Below are 14,445 nucleotides of genomic sequence, written 5' to 3'. Positions count from 1 at the left end.
TGCTTCTATCAGGCCTTTGAAACATGATCACATTTGCCCAAATCGGACTTACACCCTCCATTTCTAGGTGATGTTTTGTGTACAGTGCTAATTGTTTAGGTTTCGTGTAATTCTGTGACTAACACTAGGCAGCATGCTGTGGGGTGAAGACCTTGGGTCCTAAATGAAACCAGCTGAATTTACAGCTCATTAATTTATAAGGGCTGAAAAGGCAGAACTGCCCCCGTCACAGGTCACTGAAGGACGCACAGGTTCACCTGGGGTCAGGTGCATATTTCCATCAGTAGGCTAAGTTCTAGGCTAGTACAACGATGTAACTTTGCAGTGAGTCTCTGAAGAGTTTCTGTAGAAGGGATGCCAGAAAAATACTGAGGAATAGTGAGTAGCTCTTCCAAACCCCATGGGTATGGATTCGAGAGGCAGGATTTCTAATGCCCACTGATAAACATAAATTAGGGCCTTTTTCTTCTATCACCAATATATCAGAGTCCTTTAATTTTGAGTCCCTCTGCTGAATTTAAAAGGGGATTTGCTTTAGATCTTCTGACATATGGCTATTGGGTAAAAGGAGGCACACCTGCACTTCTCCATTCCACGGACGTTACGTAAATAGTAAGAGAAAAGAGGGTTTAAAATAATTTCCAGTATCCTGTTGCTGAAATCAATCTCTCAGGTAGCACTTCTTGTAAGTATCTTGCTACATAAATGCTTACATGTGACATCACCAACAATATTCTGGGCCCATGGGGAGAAGCTTGATGGATAATCATTTTTTAAAAAAAGATTTTATTTGTTTATTTGACAGACAGACATCACAAGTAGGCAGACAGAGAGGGGGCGGGAAGCAGACTCCCTGCTGAGTAGAGAGCCCCATGAGGGGCTCGATCCCAGGACCCTGAGATCATGACCTGAGGTGAATAATCATTTGTTAATCTGCCCTATAAAGGCCATGTTTAATACCATTTACTGGGTTTCCTAAGAGCTATAGCCTTCTTCTTTTCATTTGGGCGAAAGAGGATATTTTTAGGTTTCACAGTGAGTCATTAAAGCCAACAAGAAATTTCTATCAAAGTTGAGGAGAAGGGAAACAGAGGGAAGGTCACTTGACTGGTCCAGGATATACCAAAGCTGAGAACAGCTTTAGAAAGCAAAGGGAGAGCCTTTTGTGTGTAAAAAGGCCACATGAAGGCTTATTTTTAAAGAAAACATACTTCTGCACTCTGAACAAAAACTGAGAGCCTAAATTCCTCCTGTAGAGAACCATAAAATACATCAGTCTTATTCTCTTAATCACACATTTGAGATTTAGCAGAAAGTTTTTCAGAGCCTGAACCATAGACGGTGGCCATTCTCCAGAAAATTTTAAATATTTATAGTTTCTTTTACTCTCTTCTAATTGAGAACATTACTCAAAGGAATTTGAGCACCTGCCTTCCTTATTGAAATGACAATAATCTGCTTTAAGCCCAAGTGACTCATTTTCAAAGTTAAATTTAAGAAGAATTTGACATTATTGAGGATGCTCTCCCACTGTTGAATGTAGATAAACTTCAACCAAAGACAAAGCCTGCACTTTTCTCTTGGTTTTTAGGTTTTGGATTCCAGAGGTAGGGCCTGGAAGGAAGGGCTAGGAGATTCATTTGTGTTGCCTGCTTATAGGTTTTCTGTCAAGCAATAATTTATTCAGTTAGAGGCTATTTTGGGAGTTCAATTTCGTCTATTTGAAGGAAATGCAAAGCCAATGGAAAATTACAACTGAAAATTTTAACAAGAAAAGCCACCACCATTTAGGAACCATGACATTTAACTTTTTTTTTTAAAGCAAAACTATTTAAAGAGTCTACTTTCTTCATTAAATTCAATAATAGCCACTAAAGTTGCTATTTTGTGGTTTTTACTAATCTTGATTTTTATAGACACAGGCCTAGAATAAGAAAAAAAGACCTGTCCCAGCCCTATACTGTCAACAGGCACATAACCAAGATACCGAAAGACAACTTTAGAAAAGGTCGAAAGATTTCAAAATTAAGACCATTTGGGCAGAGGAGATAAAAAGGGAGGAAAGGGAACAAAGAGGCCTATTTCTCATTTTGTTTGCATTAACAGGCCATCTAAGAAAGCTGCGCCTGCCCCAAAGGGCTTAGTTGTAGAGTAAGGCCAGGGAGATCTCTATGCTCATTTGCTCCCCTACATACCCAAATGGTCAAACTCCCTTGGCTAGCAGCCAGATTGTTCTGGTAAAACAAACAGCCTAATATACGAAGCTCACAGACCAGTGGCTTCCCGGCACACAGAAAGCCCTCATAAAAATCTGAACTATTATTTTTATCTCCTGCACTACTCATCCAGGGTACCAAGGTAAACTTCCTGCTTCCTGGTTCAGCCTCAGCTATCCTGGAAAGCAACACTGGAGTTTTCAGTGGCCGAACTGGAGACTTGGAGAAGTGTGGCCTGAGGCTCTCACATCACTGAGATGACTCATCCTGGGGATGGGGGAGGCAGGGGGGTTATTGGTGAGAAGGGGCTCCTAGCTGGCATGGACTTACTACTGTTCTGCTGTTGGAGAGGGACGGGGCTTGGAACACAGAGACAATGGCCAGCAGAGTCCAGAGAAGGTGTGCGGTGCAGACACGCTGTGGTCTACACTCTACACTATCCCCAGTTCTGAACACACCAAAGGCACCCTTCGTTCCTGACTCTCCTTCAGGCAGCTCATGGGATGGTACGTGGAATTAGAGAAGTGTACCCTGCCTCTGTAGTTCTGTTTTATTACCCGTTCCTCCCCCCTTTGAAAGGGTCTGCCTTTTGTTTTCTAACAGGAGAGGCATTCAACTTCACCTGTGTAGGCAGGTGTTCAGCCCAAACCTTACATCACAGAGAAACATCACCAAGGCTAAAAACAGTGGGGATATTTGAGACTACAAACTTAGGTCTCAGAAGGCCAACTGCTTTTAAGAGGTTGGCAGGCTTCTCAGGCTAAGTAGGGAAGGGATTGTTTACAATTGGTGGAGGAAAAAAAACATACTGCACAAACAAACAGCCGGCTGCTTTTGCTAGGAGCTACCAAATGATTCCTAAACTCTGACTCATCCAAGAGCCACAGGGGGTCGGGACCTGTGTATTGATCACCATTTGTGATAACTTCAGCAGTGCCACAGTTCTGGCTCCGAGGGCAGGCAATGGGAGGAAAGAAAGGAGGCTCAGGAAGGGGACAGAGGCGTGTGAAGCCACCTGATCCCAGCCTCAGTTAAACTTCGGTAAGTTGAAACCAACTTCAGGTCTTCCATACTACCGCTAGAGAGGCACACTATTTGCTTCTAAGGGGATTGATAGCAGCTTATCTCCTGGAGCAGATAAAGTGTGACTATTTATAGGAACCAGAGGCTCTGGAGTTTGAATCCTCTCCTGCTGAGTGAGCCCAGGGGTCTGCAACCTACAATTACAAGTAGGGGAACCATGGGGACACCATTCAGCAGACCACTGATGCCCCCCCCCCCCCACTGTCCTGACAAAGACTGAGAACTGCTGTACAGAAATAAAGTACCAAACTATCAGATCATTCCTTAGGAAGAGGAGGAAGGAACATTCTAGTCTAGGGAGAATGATTTAGGCATCATTGGTGACTTGCATCCCTAAAAGGGAAGAGTCTAGTGACAGCCATTGGTCTTTTTATTTTGCTCTAAGTAAATTATCTGATTTTCCATAAATAAGATTTCTTATTTGCTCCCCAAATTCCACAGGAACTGCCTCAAAGTGTCTTTAACATAAGAGTTACACATGCTCTCAGCTCTCCCAAAAGACCCCCAGGATTAAATGCTTTCTGGTTTTCTGTTTTTTCATTGAAGACTAAGGAGTTTTAACACTTTACAAATCGCAGACAGCTGTGGGGGGGGGGGGTCAGTCTGGAGGTCCAGCTATCAAAATAACCATACTTTCTTGATAGTTTTCTTAAAACTGAGTGCCAGGGGCTCAGAAAAAAAAAAAAAAAATCACTGGTAAATCTCGGTAAATGGGAACCCCGTCCAGTTACAGAACTCTCCACCAAAATCAATTTAAGGGCTCTGGTGCCAGTGGTTTCAACCAAAGGCTGAGAGAAAAGGCACCCAAGGATGGCTGGGCTGCACTGGTCCCCTGGGGACCCACTTTCATTGCCCTCCTCACCTGTGCCAAATGCCGGGGATCTGGAAGTCGACTGTTCAGATCCGGGACTGACAGATTCCAGACCACTTAACTTATTAGACAGCACCCCTGCGTTATTATTAACCAAGCAGAGCACGCGATCGAGGGGGACTCGGCTTTTCCACCAGACTGACAGAGCTCAGGTGGGCTTTCTGAAGTGGATAGCTGTCACTTGAAATTATTCCGCCAGGAAACTGACCGAAAGGGCCACTGAGGACACAGGTGCAAATGCTTCGTCCCCTCAGAAGCAGAAGTCTTGTGGGTTTCAGTCCCGCCTCCCTTTCCTCCTCCTCAGCTCTGCAGCCGCAAGTCTTTACCCCGGTTCCTCAAGTCCGCCCCGCAAGCGCCGGTGCCCCAGGGACCATCTGGCCGCCCCGCCTGGTTACTCATCCTCCCTGCCCACTCTGCGGTCGCCTGTGCGTGGGAAGAGCCTGGAGGCGCAGGACTCAGGTCCCATCGCGTCACCCGACTTGTGCCCACATCGCTCGGGTGCCCCGAGCCCCGCCGCCCCAGCGGTGAAAGGTGCGCAGCCCACTCGCCCGCGCCCCCACACAGGTACCCTGCGCGACTGGTGTCCTTAAGACAGGGGTCCCCTGAAGTTGTGTGCTTAAGTTTGAACGTTTGCGGACCACATCCGCGTTTGTCGTCAGATTCTCAGAGGGACTGGGATTCTGTAAAGAGTCGCGCCCACTCGGAGACGCTGACCTTGAACAACAAGAGAAACCAAATTCCCCGAATCCCGTGCTCTGGCGACCTCTGCGGAAAGGGGTCGACTCCCCCCACCCCCCGCCCATTCCACCCTCCACCCCACCTCCCGGCCCGGGGCTCTCTCCTCACCCTGTTCCAGTCCGGCCTGCCCCCCGCATTCACCCGCCTCGCGCCCCCGAAATCAGCCCAGGTCTGTTTCGCTGGGCTGGAAGGTGGTGGCGGACCCACTCACCTGCTGAGGTCGCTCACGAAGCTGCCGCTCTTCTCATCCAGGAAGCGCTTCCAGCCGTCGGCCGTCTTCACCCAGCTCTGCCCGGGGGACCGCCAGTCCTGCCCGAGGAATGGCATGGCACCGGGGACGACGCGACGGATTCGACGGACTGACGGACAGCACCGGCCGGACGGCCTCGGGGAACTGCCGCCCCAGGCGGGTGCTCCGGGGGCCGGGGCCGGCGAGGGCGCGGCTTCAGGGAAGCGGCGTGGAGGGCTCGGGGCTGCGGAGCCGGGTCCTGTGCTCGCAGAGGGCGCGGCGCTGGGGAGGGTCGCAGGGCGCGCGGGGCTGGCCGGAGTTCTGCGCGGCCGGCGCGGCCGCAGTATTTATCCCGGGCCGCTGGCTCCGGCCCTTTGTTGCCGGAAGAGCCGCCTGCTCCTGGCCCGGCCCCCCCGCCCGAGCCCACGTGGCTTTGTTTATGGGCTCGGCTTGTTTTCCGAGGCGCCCGCGGCTCCCGCTCCTCTGGCTGTTGCACAACCACGCGCCGGTGGAAACTTGAAGCCGTGCTGCCAGGCCGGGGCTCCCGCCGCCGCTCCGCTCCAGGGCCCCCCAGCGCCCGCTCCCCGCCCCCAGGGCGCAGCAGCTGCCGCCGCCGGGAGAGCCGGGCCCGGCTCTCGGGAAGCCGCGCCCCGTCCTCCCGCGACTGCGGGGCTGGCGAGGTGCAGGAAGGAGGCCGGCGCGGCGTCTGGGTCACTCCTGGGCGGGGGTGGGGAGGAGGGATTTACCCCCCCCCCCCAGCCCCGAGCTGTCACATCGAGTCCCGCAATCACAACAGCCCTTGGGGAACGGGGTGGGGTGGCGGGTGGGGGGGACAACACGGCGCGGCCGGACACAGGGCTGGGGAAGGGGGACGACAGCCTCCTGCCCAAAACCCAGCTCTGGGGCGGAAGCGGCACCCCCCACCCCCACCCGTCAGGCGGGGAGGGGAGGCAGCCCCTACCCCACCCAGCCCCCAAACTGTCGTTAACGGGTCCGCTGCCAGCCCGGGTCCGAGGGTGGCAAAGCATGGAGAAGGACAGGGAGGCCAGGCGGCATCTGATGCCCGCGGGGTGGGAGTGGAGAGCAGGGACAGTCCCCCACCCTACTCTCGGCACCCTGAGCGCGCAGCGCCCACGTCCGGAGCGCCGGGCCTCGCACCGCGCCGTCGCGAGCACGTTAGAGGCGCCGGGGGCTGAGCTTTTCTTTGGAGGAACCTCTGCACCCTCCCCTCCTCCCCGCGGCGCGGCAACCTCGGGGCTGTTAATGTCTCTCCGGGAACGACCGGGCCAGGAGTTTTGTCTTAGCTTCGATGAGCGTTCAGAGAGAGGGGCCAGAAAGCCCTTTCGCCCGACCGACGGGGACTAAAGGAAGTGCGGCGAGCAGGCCCTGCCCCGGCGCAGGTGCCCAGACCCTCACAGACTAGCTCCTTAACCTTAAACGGGGGCAGGCGGCCCGTGGGGGAGCTACGCGGTTTTCCAGATGAGGGCACAGAGGGCCCCAGAGATGAGTTAAGCCAGTGACTTCCCCAGGATGGCAAGGCTAGCTGCTTCACAGTCCTCAGTACAGTCTGAAGTTAGCCTGTTCAGTTTTACTTTTTGTTTGTAACAATCCGTCCCTCCCCATCCATCTCTGCAGAATGTAAACCCCTTGAGAGCTGGTCGGTCTTGTTCAGCGCGCAGCCCAGCACCTTGCCGGCCAAAACTAGACCTTCCATCACTATTTGTTGTGTGTGTAGATGAATGGGAGGCCGTGGGAGGCTGCACCACGATAGCTTCGTGCCCTTCCTGGCTTCTAGCTATGATGGGGCACAGTCTGATCTGTCCAGCGATTAAATTGCACAAAGCAGTCGCTGCAAGTTAAAACTGCATACTCAAGAATTCCTCCATATTCCTTCCCCGGCTGCCATCAGCAAGTGTCTTCTGTTCCACAGACTCCGTGCAATCTTTAGGGCTTAGAGTAGGGCAAAGTAATTGTGTGTGCCCTGGGAGGGTGCATGTTGGAGGGGGAAGGAGATGTTTTTATAAAGTCTGTTTTCAAGTAGCCAGAGTTTTCTGATTCAGGTTTCCCACATAAATAATTTATTAGTGTGGTGATAGTCAAGAAAGCTTGTAAAAACACTGCAGAAGGTCCTAAACAAATGATAAACTCTATGATCATGCTAACAGATGGGACAATGTTGGGTCTGGCCTTTGTTGGAGAGAACTGTTTTCTGCAAGGGAGCATCGTTAAAGGATGTGATTATTACGGATGCCTGTTAGTTACATGTTGGCAAGCTACATCACTCTAGATACCGCAGAAGGCGAGATTTGAATTCTAATTCTGCTAGACCATCATACTGTTATCTGACCTGGATGAATGACTTAAAATCTGGAGGCTCCGTTTTTTTGAGCTTCAAGAGAAAGATAGAGCCTCTAATGCTTCCCTTTCAGGATTATTTAGTGAGTGTTGTAAATGGGTTTGGTGGTACTAGCTCTTTACTCCTCTTTGGTAATGTTATACACACGACCCATGGCCTCCTAGCGATCTGTACTTCTCTGATTTTTTTAAGAAGATTATTTATTTATTTGAAAGAGCGCACAAGCAGGGGGAGGAGCAGAGAGGAAGAAGTAGACTCCCCTGATGAGCAGGGACCTCAATGTGGGGCTTCATCCCAGGACCCTGGGATCATGACCTGACCTGAAGGCAGATACTTAACCAACTGAACCACCCAGGTGCCCCTATACGTCTCTGATTCTTGTTATTGAACTTGACCACGTGACTTGCTATGGTCAGTGGGGTGCTGGTGGACATGCTGTGAGTAGAGGATGTGTGTGTGTGCTTGTCTGGTTGGTCTTGCCCTCTTATGTCTCTGCGAATGCCATGGCACGAACGTACTATGGGTAGCCATTGCTCCAATCTTGGTCCCAGGATAGGACACATGGAGCTGACACCCCAGTTGCCCCACAGCTACTTTAGGGAAAAAAAAAAAATCAGTGTTTATTAATGCCACTGAGACTGCTGTGGTCTTTTGTTACATAGCCAGTAGCTACAAAGAGTTGAGTGGCCGAAAGTTTGTCAAAGTTCTTTTAACTTTTAAAATTCAAGCGTAAGTAGGAAATCACTTTTTTCTCCCCGTGTGGCTAAGAACTAGTCTCAGGAAGTCTCAGTGTTTGTCTCTAGCCCCTCAGCTCTATCTTCTTTTCAAAAAAAAAAAAAAAAAAAAAAGTTGTGGCTCTCCTATCTTAACCCAACCTTCTTCTGAAGTGTCCGTGACTGCTGTAGATTTCCCCCACCCTGAAAAATCTGACTTGACACTTCCTCAAACGCCTGGTTTCTGCTGGGAAGCCTTGGCATGCCGAGCCCCTCAGGATAAAGAATGTGCTAGGCCATGTCTAGAACAGCCACCTTCCTATCAGCTCCCGGCCTGACTTTGTAAAGTCTCTGTGAGTGGAGGCCTTATCGTGACTGAGCCTTGAGAACCCCAAAGGCAAAGTGTCAGTGTCTTCGCTTTGGTCTGAAGATCTAGAGGCAGAAGGATGCTCCAAGAATTTCACAAGGCACAGACTGGGGAGGACCAGCGTGGCCTCATGGTTGGAGCAGGACACACCATCTGAGCACCACGATGAGGAGTCCCTTAGCCTGGACACTGACCCCCTGCCTCTCCCAACAGCTTCATGCAACAGACTGTCCACATTATATGCTGGGTATTTGATTTTTTAAAAACATGTGTGCTTCTCCACTATGGCGTGACGATCTCCTTGTGGGTAGGGCTGTGTCTCAGTGCTTTAGTCACGTGTTGCCTGTTACAGCTCTTGCTATGTGACTCGCAACCAATGAATAACCCCAAAAATGTGGTTGAACTACTCTGGGACGCTGTGATTCCCATGTCTTCATCTATCGACATCTTGTGACTCCTCAGGACCCAGCAGGGGAGGGAGGAGGTAGGGTGGGTAGCCCCAAGTCCTACCCTTCGAGGCTGAGCCCTCCTTACCAGTTGGTGAGACACATAGAAGGTTAAAAGGTAGCATCTTAGGTAAAAAATGTTTTGAGTGTTTAAATGTTTGTTCCCCTCGTGGCAGATGCTAGCCGTGCTAGAGACCCTGTGTCAGGCACTTTGCAAATGTAACCCTGTTTCATACTTCTCACAAAAGCCCGTAAGCTGGGTATTGTTATGCCCTATTTTATAGACTAGGAAGCTGAGGCTTTGACAATTTAGGTAGCCTGTCGAAGGTCAGCCAGCCAGTATGTGGTGAAACTCAAGCTGGTATCCAGGTCTCTCTCCAACCCTAACTGCCGCCAGGCTGGGTTCAAATCATAGTTCTCCACTTAAAAAGCTGTGTGACGTCAGACAAGTTACTTAACCTCTCTGTGTCACAGTTTCCTCATTTGTAAGATGGGAATAATGAGAGTGTCCACCTCAAAAGGTGTTGGGAGGATTTATTGAAATAATATATATAAAAGTGCCTATCAAGGGGCTAACAGCAATGATAATGAATATTCTTAGGCAATGATCATGAATATTCCTCCAACTTTGACTAGCTTATGTTTATGGCTACCCACCAAATTTTAAGTTTTGAGGGCATGGAGCATAGCTCACTTGGCTAATTTCCAGATGTGGGAAAAATGGCTTATGTTGGAGTAAATTATCCAACGAAATGATAGCTTGCTTATTATACGTTACTACTGACTGCACTTGACCTATGGAAATGGGCCTTACTCTGTTCAGGAGACTACATTTCCCAAGGTAAGCTCAACATAATTTCAGCCTGCCCACTGCCCCAGAAGGCTGTTTAGAGAATTTGTTTGTAGAAATGATGGAAAACGTGATAAATACAAAGTACTCTGTTTTTTTTCTACCCCCAAATGACATTTGTTTATAGTTTTGGCTGAGAGATGGACTATTTCTCACTGAATTGCATTGGTATTTTGTTTGTTCATAGTTTCTCTTTCTGAAAGGGTATTTTTTTTTTTTAAATACTTATCAGCAGTAGTTGTAAGTTAAAAATAACTTCAGCTTGTTGGGTGGGGCAGGGATTGGGATCCAGCAAATCTGTCGGCTCACCCCGACCAGTTAGAGCGAATTTTATGAAGGGGGAGCCCGAGGGACTCAGGCTATTAAATTCGACCTGTCAGTGTTGTCACAGGACTGTGCGTTTAATGCCACAACAATTTGCATTTGACCTTACACCCTGTCTGTCTAGGGTGGGGCATCCTTGAAACAGTGTGAACTACGTCTGTTAGGTGTGTTTGAGTAGGAACTGTTGGCTGTGTGTTATTTTTGGGTCTCTGGCTGCCTTGAGTCCTGCCAACTAAATTAAAGTCGGTCAGACACATGTCACTGAAAATATTCTCATTACTTTAATGAGAATCACTTGGCATTTCTCAAATGTGGGCCTGGTTCTGTTTTTGAGAGACGGTCAAGGGCATTTTGCTATAATCCTCCTTCTTTCCTAGCCCCGTTGTTCGATTTTAATGAAAACTCTTTTTTTCCCCCTTTCAATAGTAGTAAATAGGATTTGGAGGCGAGGCTGCTCACTTTTGTACAATATAGAGAAATGAATGAAACCACATTTTTTTACACGAATAGCCCAGATTTCCAGTGTGTTTTTATAAAAACACATTTTAGAATGAGGTTGTTAAATTTGTTATGGATGTCAAGTTTTAAATACAGTGTCAGTGCCAGAAATTGGTTAAAACCATCCTATCTATAACCTTTCAAATAGGATCTTGAACAGTTGAGTAACACGTTTTAGTTCTGAGATTTCTCTTGTACAAAAGTAGCTTGGCCTGAACTCCATCTAGACATTGGGTCTTGTGGGTTACTTACTTATTATCACTAGTGTTTATATAATTTTGCAAGGTAAATATTTTTATCCCCATCTTATAGATGAAGAAACCGAGGCTCAGATATGTTAAACGTTTATTCACAGGCCTGCTGAAAAATCAGAACAAACTTTTAGAGAGGTTACCTAATCCAATTCCTTCCTTTTACTCTTGAGAAGGCTAGGTCCCAAGAAGAGAAACTCACTTGAACACAGAGCTAGTTAGTAGCAGGCCTGGGAATTAGGCACCATGAGACAAAACCAATGGGGTTGGAATGTTCCATTAATCTTGCTGGACTGACCAATGTCCCTGAGAAATGTAAATTTTGACGTGAAATTATTTACACACTCCAGTGATCAGATTTTATTAGGACTTGTCACTAGTGAGTTTGTTCGGGAGGGTACAAGAAAAACAACTTGACCCCCTAAAGAGGCTTCTCCTCCAAATCAACCAGGATCCTAGAGAAAGAGCAGAGTTGAAAAATCAGGCATCTTGTAAGGTTCTTACCTGACCATCCGATTGAAAGCAGATCTGTGGTTTGTTACATTTTGACAGATTGTCGTAATCACTGCATGTTTTGACTCGTCAACCCTGGTGACTGGAGAAGTGGTTTGTGAGTCATGTGGAGTGTGTTTCCTCCTATGAGTTAATTACTGAATTGTCAAATCCTGGAGAAGTCACTTAACCTGTTCGGTGTTCGGTTTTCCATTGATAGACACACCTGCTGTAGAGATGGTCGTAGGAGTTCTCTGGGCATCTTTGATTGAAGGGTGATCATTAACCCCGATTGCAAATTTTCTTTGGGGAAATAGGAAAACACAAGTCTCTCCTATCTTTCTTGGGTGGCTGTCTGCCATACCCGTCATTTTCTCACAGAAAGCAAAAGTCTATGGATGTGTTCTGTTCACTACTGTAGGCCTGATGGCTGCCACGTATCAAAGAATCAGGGTGTCAAGGAGGTCTCAGTGTACATGGAACTGAATTTCTAAGTTGTGGTCCAGAAACTGAAAACCATTTTACCAGCCTGTCTCGTATGATTCAATAAAAATAAAATGAGCCTGTGAGTTTTTTTTTTTTTTAAACAACAGTACATTCATTTCAGGAAGAAGAATGTAATTTTAAAAATAAGTACAGAATGTTCATCTCCTTTCCCATTCTGACTACAGCCTCAGAAATCCAGTCCCTTAAGGGACATAATATTTTCAACCAGGGTTTACTGTTGATAGTAATTTAAGAAATAATTTAGTCCTTTAAACATCTGCTTTGCTAAAAATGGTATTGTATAAAAGCTTTTGTTAAGTGTCTTCAAATTGTGTATTTATTAAAGACATGGGCATAAATTAGATTTTTTTCTCTCCTCTGTCAACTAAGTGAAAGGAGGGGTTATCTTTAGTTCTGGTTTTGATCATTTTACAGACTATAAAATTTATTATAGAATATCATTCATTCCTGGTCTCAACAGAGTATTTCATGCCTTTGCTATGTTCCTGGTGCCTTTGCTATGTTCCTTAGAACATTTACTCTCGGGGAGTGTCTAGGCTAGAGAGAAAGAGAGAGAGAGAGAGACATACCAATATGTATTCCTAAAATTATGTGCCATCTGCAGTAATAAGGATTTGCATGGGGTTTTCTGGGACACCCGCAAAGATAAATCATGTGACCCAACCTAGAACCGTCAGGTGAGGCTGCTGGGAGTTGCTCCTGAGCTCGGTCCTAAAGGATGAGTAGGAAGTGATGAAGCAAAGGGAAAGAAAGTTGCCAGTGGGGTGGGCATCCAGATAAAGAAGACAACAGGAACAGTGGTGGGGTGGGGTGGGGAGGGTTGGAGGCCTGGAGGGCCTTGAAGGACAGAGTGTGATGAGGCGAGCTGGGGATGGTGCGGTGGGTGGGGTAGGTTGCAGAGGGCTCCATGTGCTCTGGGAGAAAGCTGGGGCTTTATCTCAAGTGGTGGGAGTTGCAGAGAGCTGTAAACAGGGGAATGACTCAGGTAGGTTGTGAGGTTGTGCTGTAATAGATATCCCTTGGCAGGAGGGTCGGGGGACAGATGGGAGAAGTACGTTGCATGGACAAGAGACAGGTCGGGAGGATGTCAGTGTTTCCAGGCAGCAGCTGATGAGCACCAGAGCCAGGAGGGTGGTAGCTGGGATGGTGAGGAGGGGATAAACTTGAGACTCCTGTAGGGGAAAAATACCCAGGACGTGGTGATTGAGTCCATGCAAGTGATGAAGGGCGGGCTGTGCCAAGGAGGGCTTCCCAGATTCCTTTCCTTTCCTTCCTTCCTCCCCTCCTTTCTCTCTCTCTTTCTCGCTTCCTTTCTCTCTTTCTTTTCCTTCCTTCCTCCCTCCCTCCCTCCCTCTCTTCCCCTCTTTCTTCCGTCCCTCCCTCCGTCTTCCTTCCTTCCTTCCTTCTTTCTTTCTTTCTTTCTCCCTTCCTCCCTCCCTCCGCCCCTCCCTCCCTCCTCCCTCCCTCCCCCCTCCCTTCCTTTCCCCCTTCCTTCCTCTTTCTCTTTTTCTTTCTTTCCTCTAAGCCCAATGTGGGGCTTGAACTCATGACCTCATCAAGTGTCCGATTCTACTTTAGGTGGAAGAAGAAACAAATGGTTGGGTGGAAGGCTGAGGACTGAGTCTCAGGGTTCTGAGCGAGGCCTCACTTCTGCTGGTTTCAGGGCCGCCGACAGGAGGAACTCTGTTTCCTCTGCCCTGGGAAGATTGCCTGTGTTGAGCGAGGGACTTCTTTCTAATTGCCCGGGGCCTGCCTAGGGAAGAAGCAGGACCTGCAGGAATGTTTAGAACAACATTCAAAGGGGATCTTCTCTTTCTGTCCTCCACTATCTGATCCATCTTGAAATTCCTTAAAAAATGTTATGAATATATATAGTGCTTTTCTCACTATAAATAAGTTATAATTAACTTTCTTTTAAACAAAAAAGCAGGGGCACCTGAGAAGGAGGGATGCCTGGGTAGCCCAGTGGGTTAAAGCCTCTGTCTTTGGCTCAGGTCATGATCCCAGGGTCCTGGGATCGAGTTCCGGCATTGGGCTCTCTGCTCAGCGGGGAGCCTGCTTCCCTTCCTCTCTCTCTCTCTCTCTGCCTGTCTCTCTGCCTACTTGTGATCTCTGTCTGTCAAATAAATAAATAAAATCTTTAAAAAAAAATAAAGAAGCAAAGAATGAAATTGCCTAACACCAGCAAGTGAAAGGGTGGGTGGTGAAAATTTGTTTTACGTATATATTTTTATGTATATATTTTTACCATCTAGTTTGTACTGCCTGCTAGCCCCCTGATTTGGGGTGGAGGGGGGGATGCCTCACGTATCTTGGTGGGAGGTAGTGCTGACTTCCAAATTCAGGATCTGAAGGGACTGGATCTTCTCTGTCCCTGCTGTGGTCCGGTCAGGGGCAGACATGTGACCTGGGCTGGACCAATCACACACACTCTCCTGCAGAAGTGATGGAAGCAGGTTTGGTGGTTCCTGGTGGGAGGGCATTCCTAGCCAGCGTTGTTGGAG

At 48.2% G+C, this 14,445-nt stretch overlaps 1 protein-coding gene across 2 annotated transcripts in view; it reads right to left on the bottom strand.

Annotated features, from left to right (window-relative positions):
* The window catches only part of FBXO32 (F-box protein 32), a 32,986-nt gene extending 27,270 nt beyond the window's left edge, over window positions 1-5,716 (bottom strand). For both annotated transcript variants that reach the window (XR_013966681.1, XM_080800780.1), the window contains exon 1: window positions 5,120-5,716. Coding sequence is in view for 1 of the 2 variants with exons in the window: in XM_080800780.1 (XP_080656906.1) it covers window positions 5,120-5,235 (116 nt within the window). In the remaining variant the exon portion in view is untranslated. The remainder of the gene's footprint in view (window positions 1-5,119) is intronic.
* Window positions 5,717-14,445: the final 8,729 nt, after the last annotated feature.

Source organism: Martes martes (genome assembly GCF_963455335.1).
Source record: "Martes martes genome assembly, chromosome: 4".
Taxonomy (NCBI): Eukaryota; Metazoa; Chordata; class Mammalia; order Carnivora; family Mustelidae; genus Martes; species Martes martes.
This window is presented reverse-complemented; position numbering and strand designations above follow the sequence as displayed.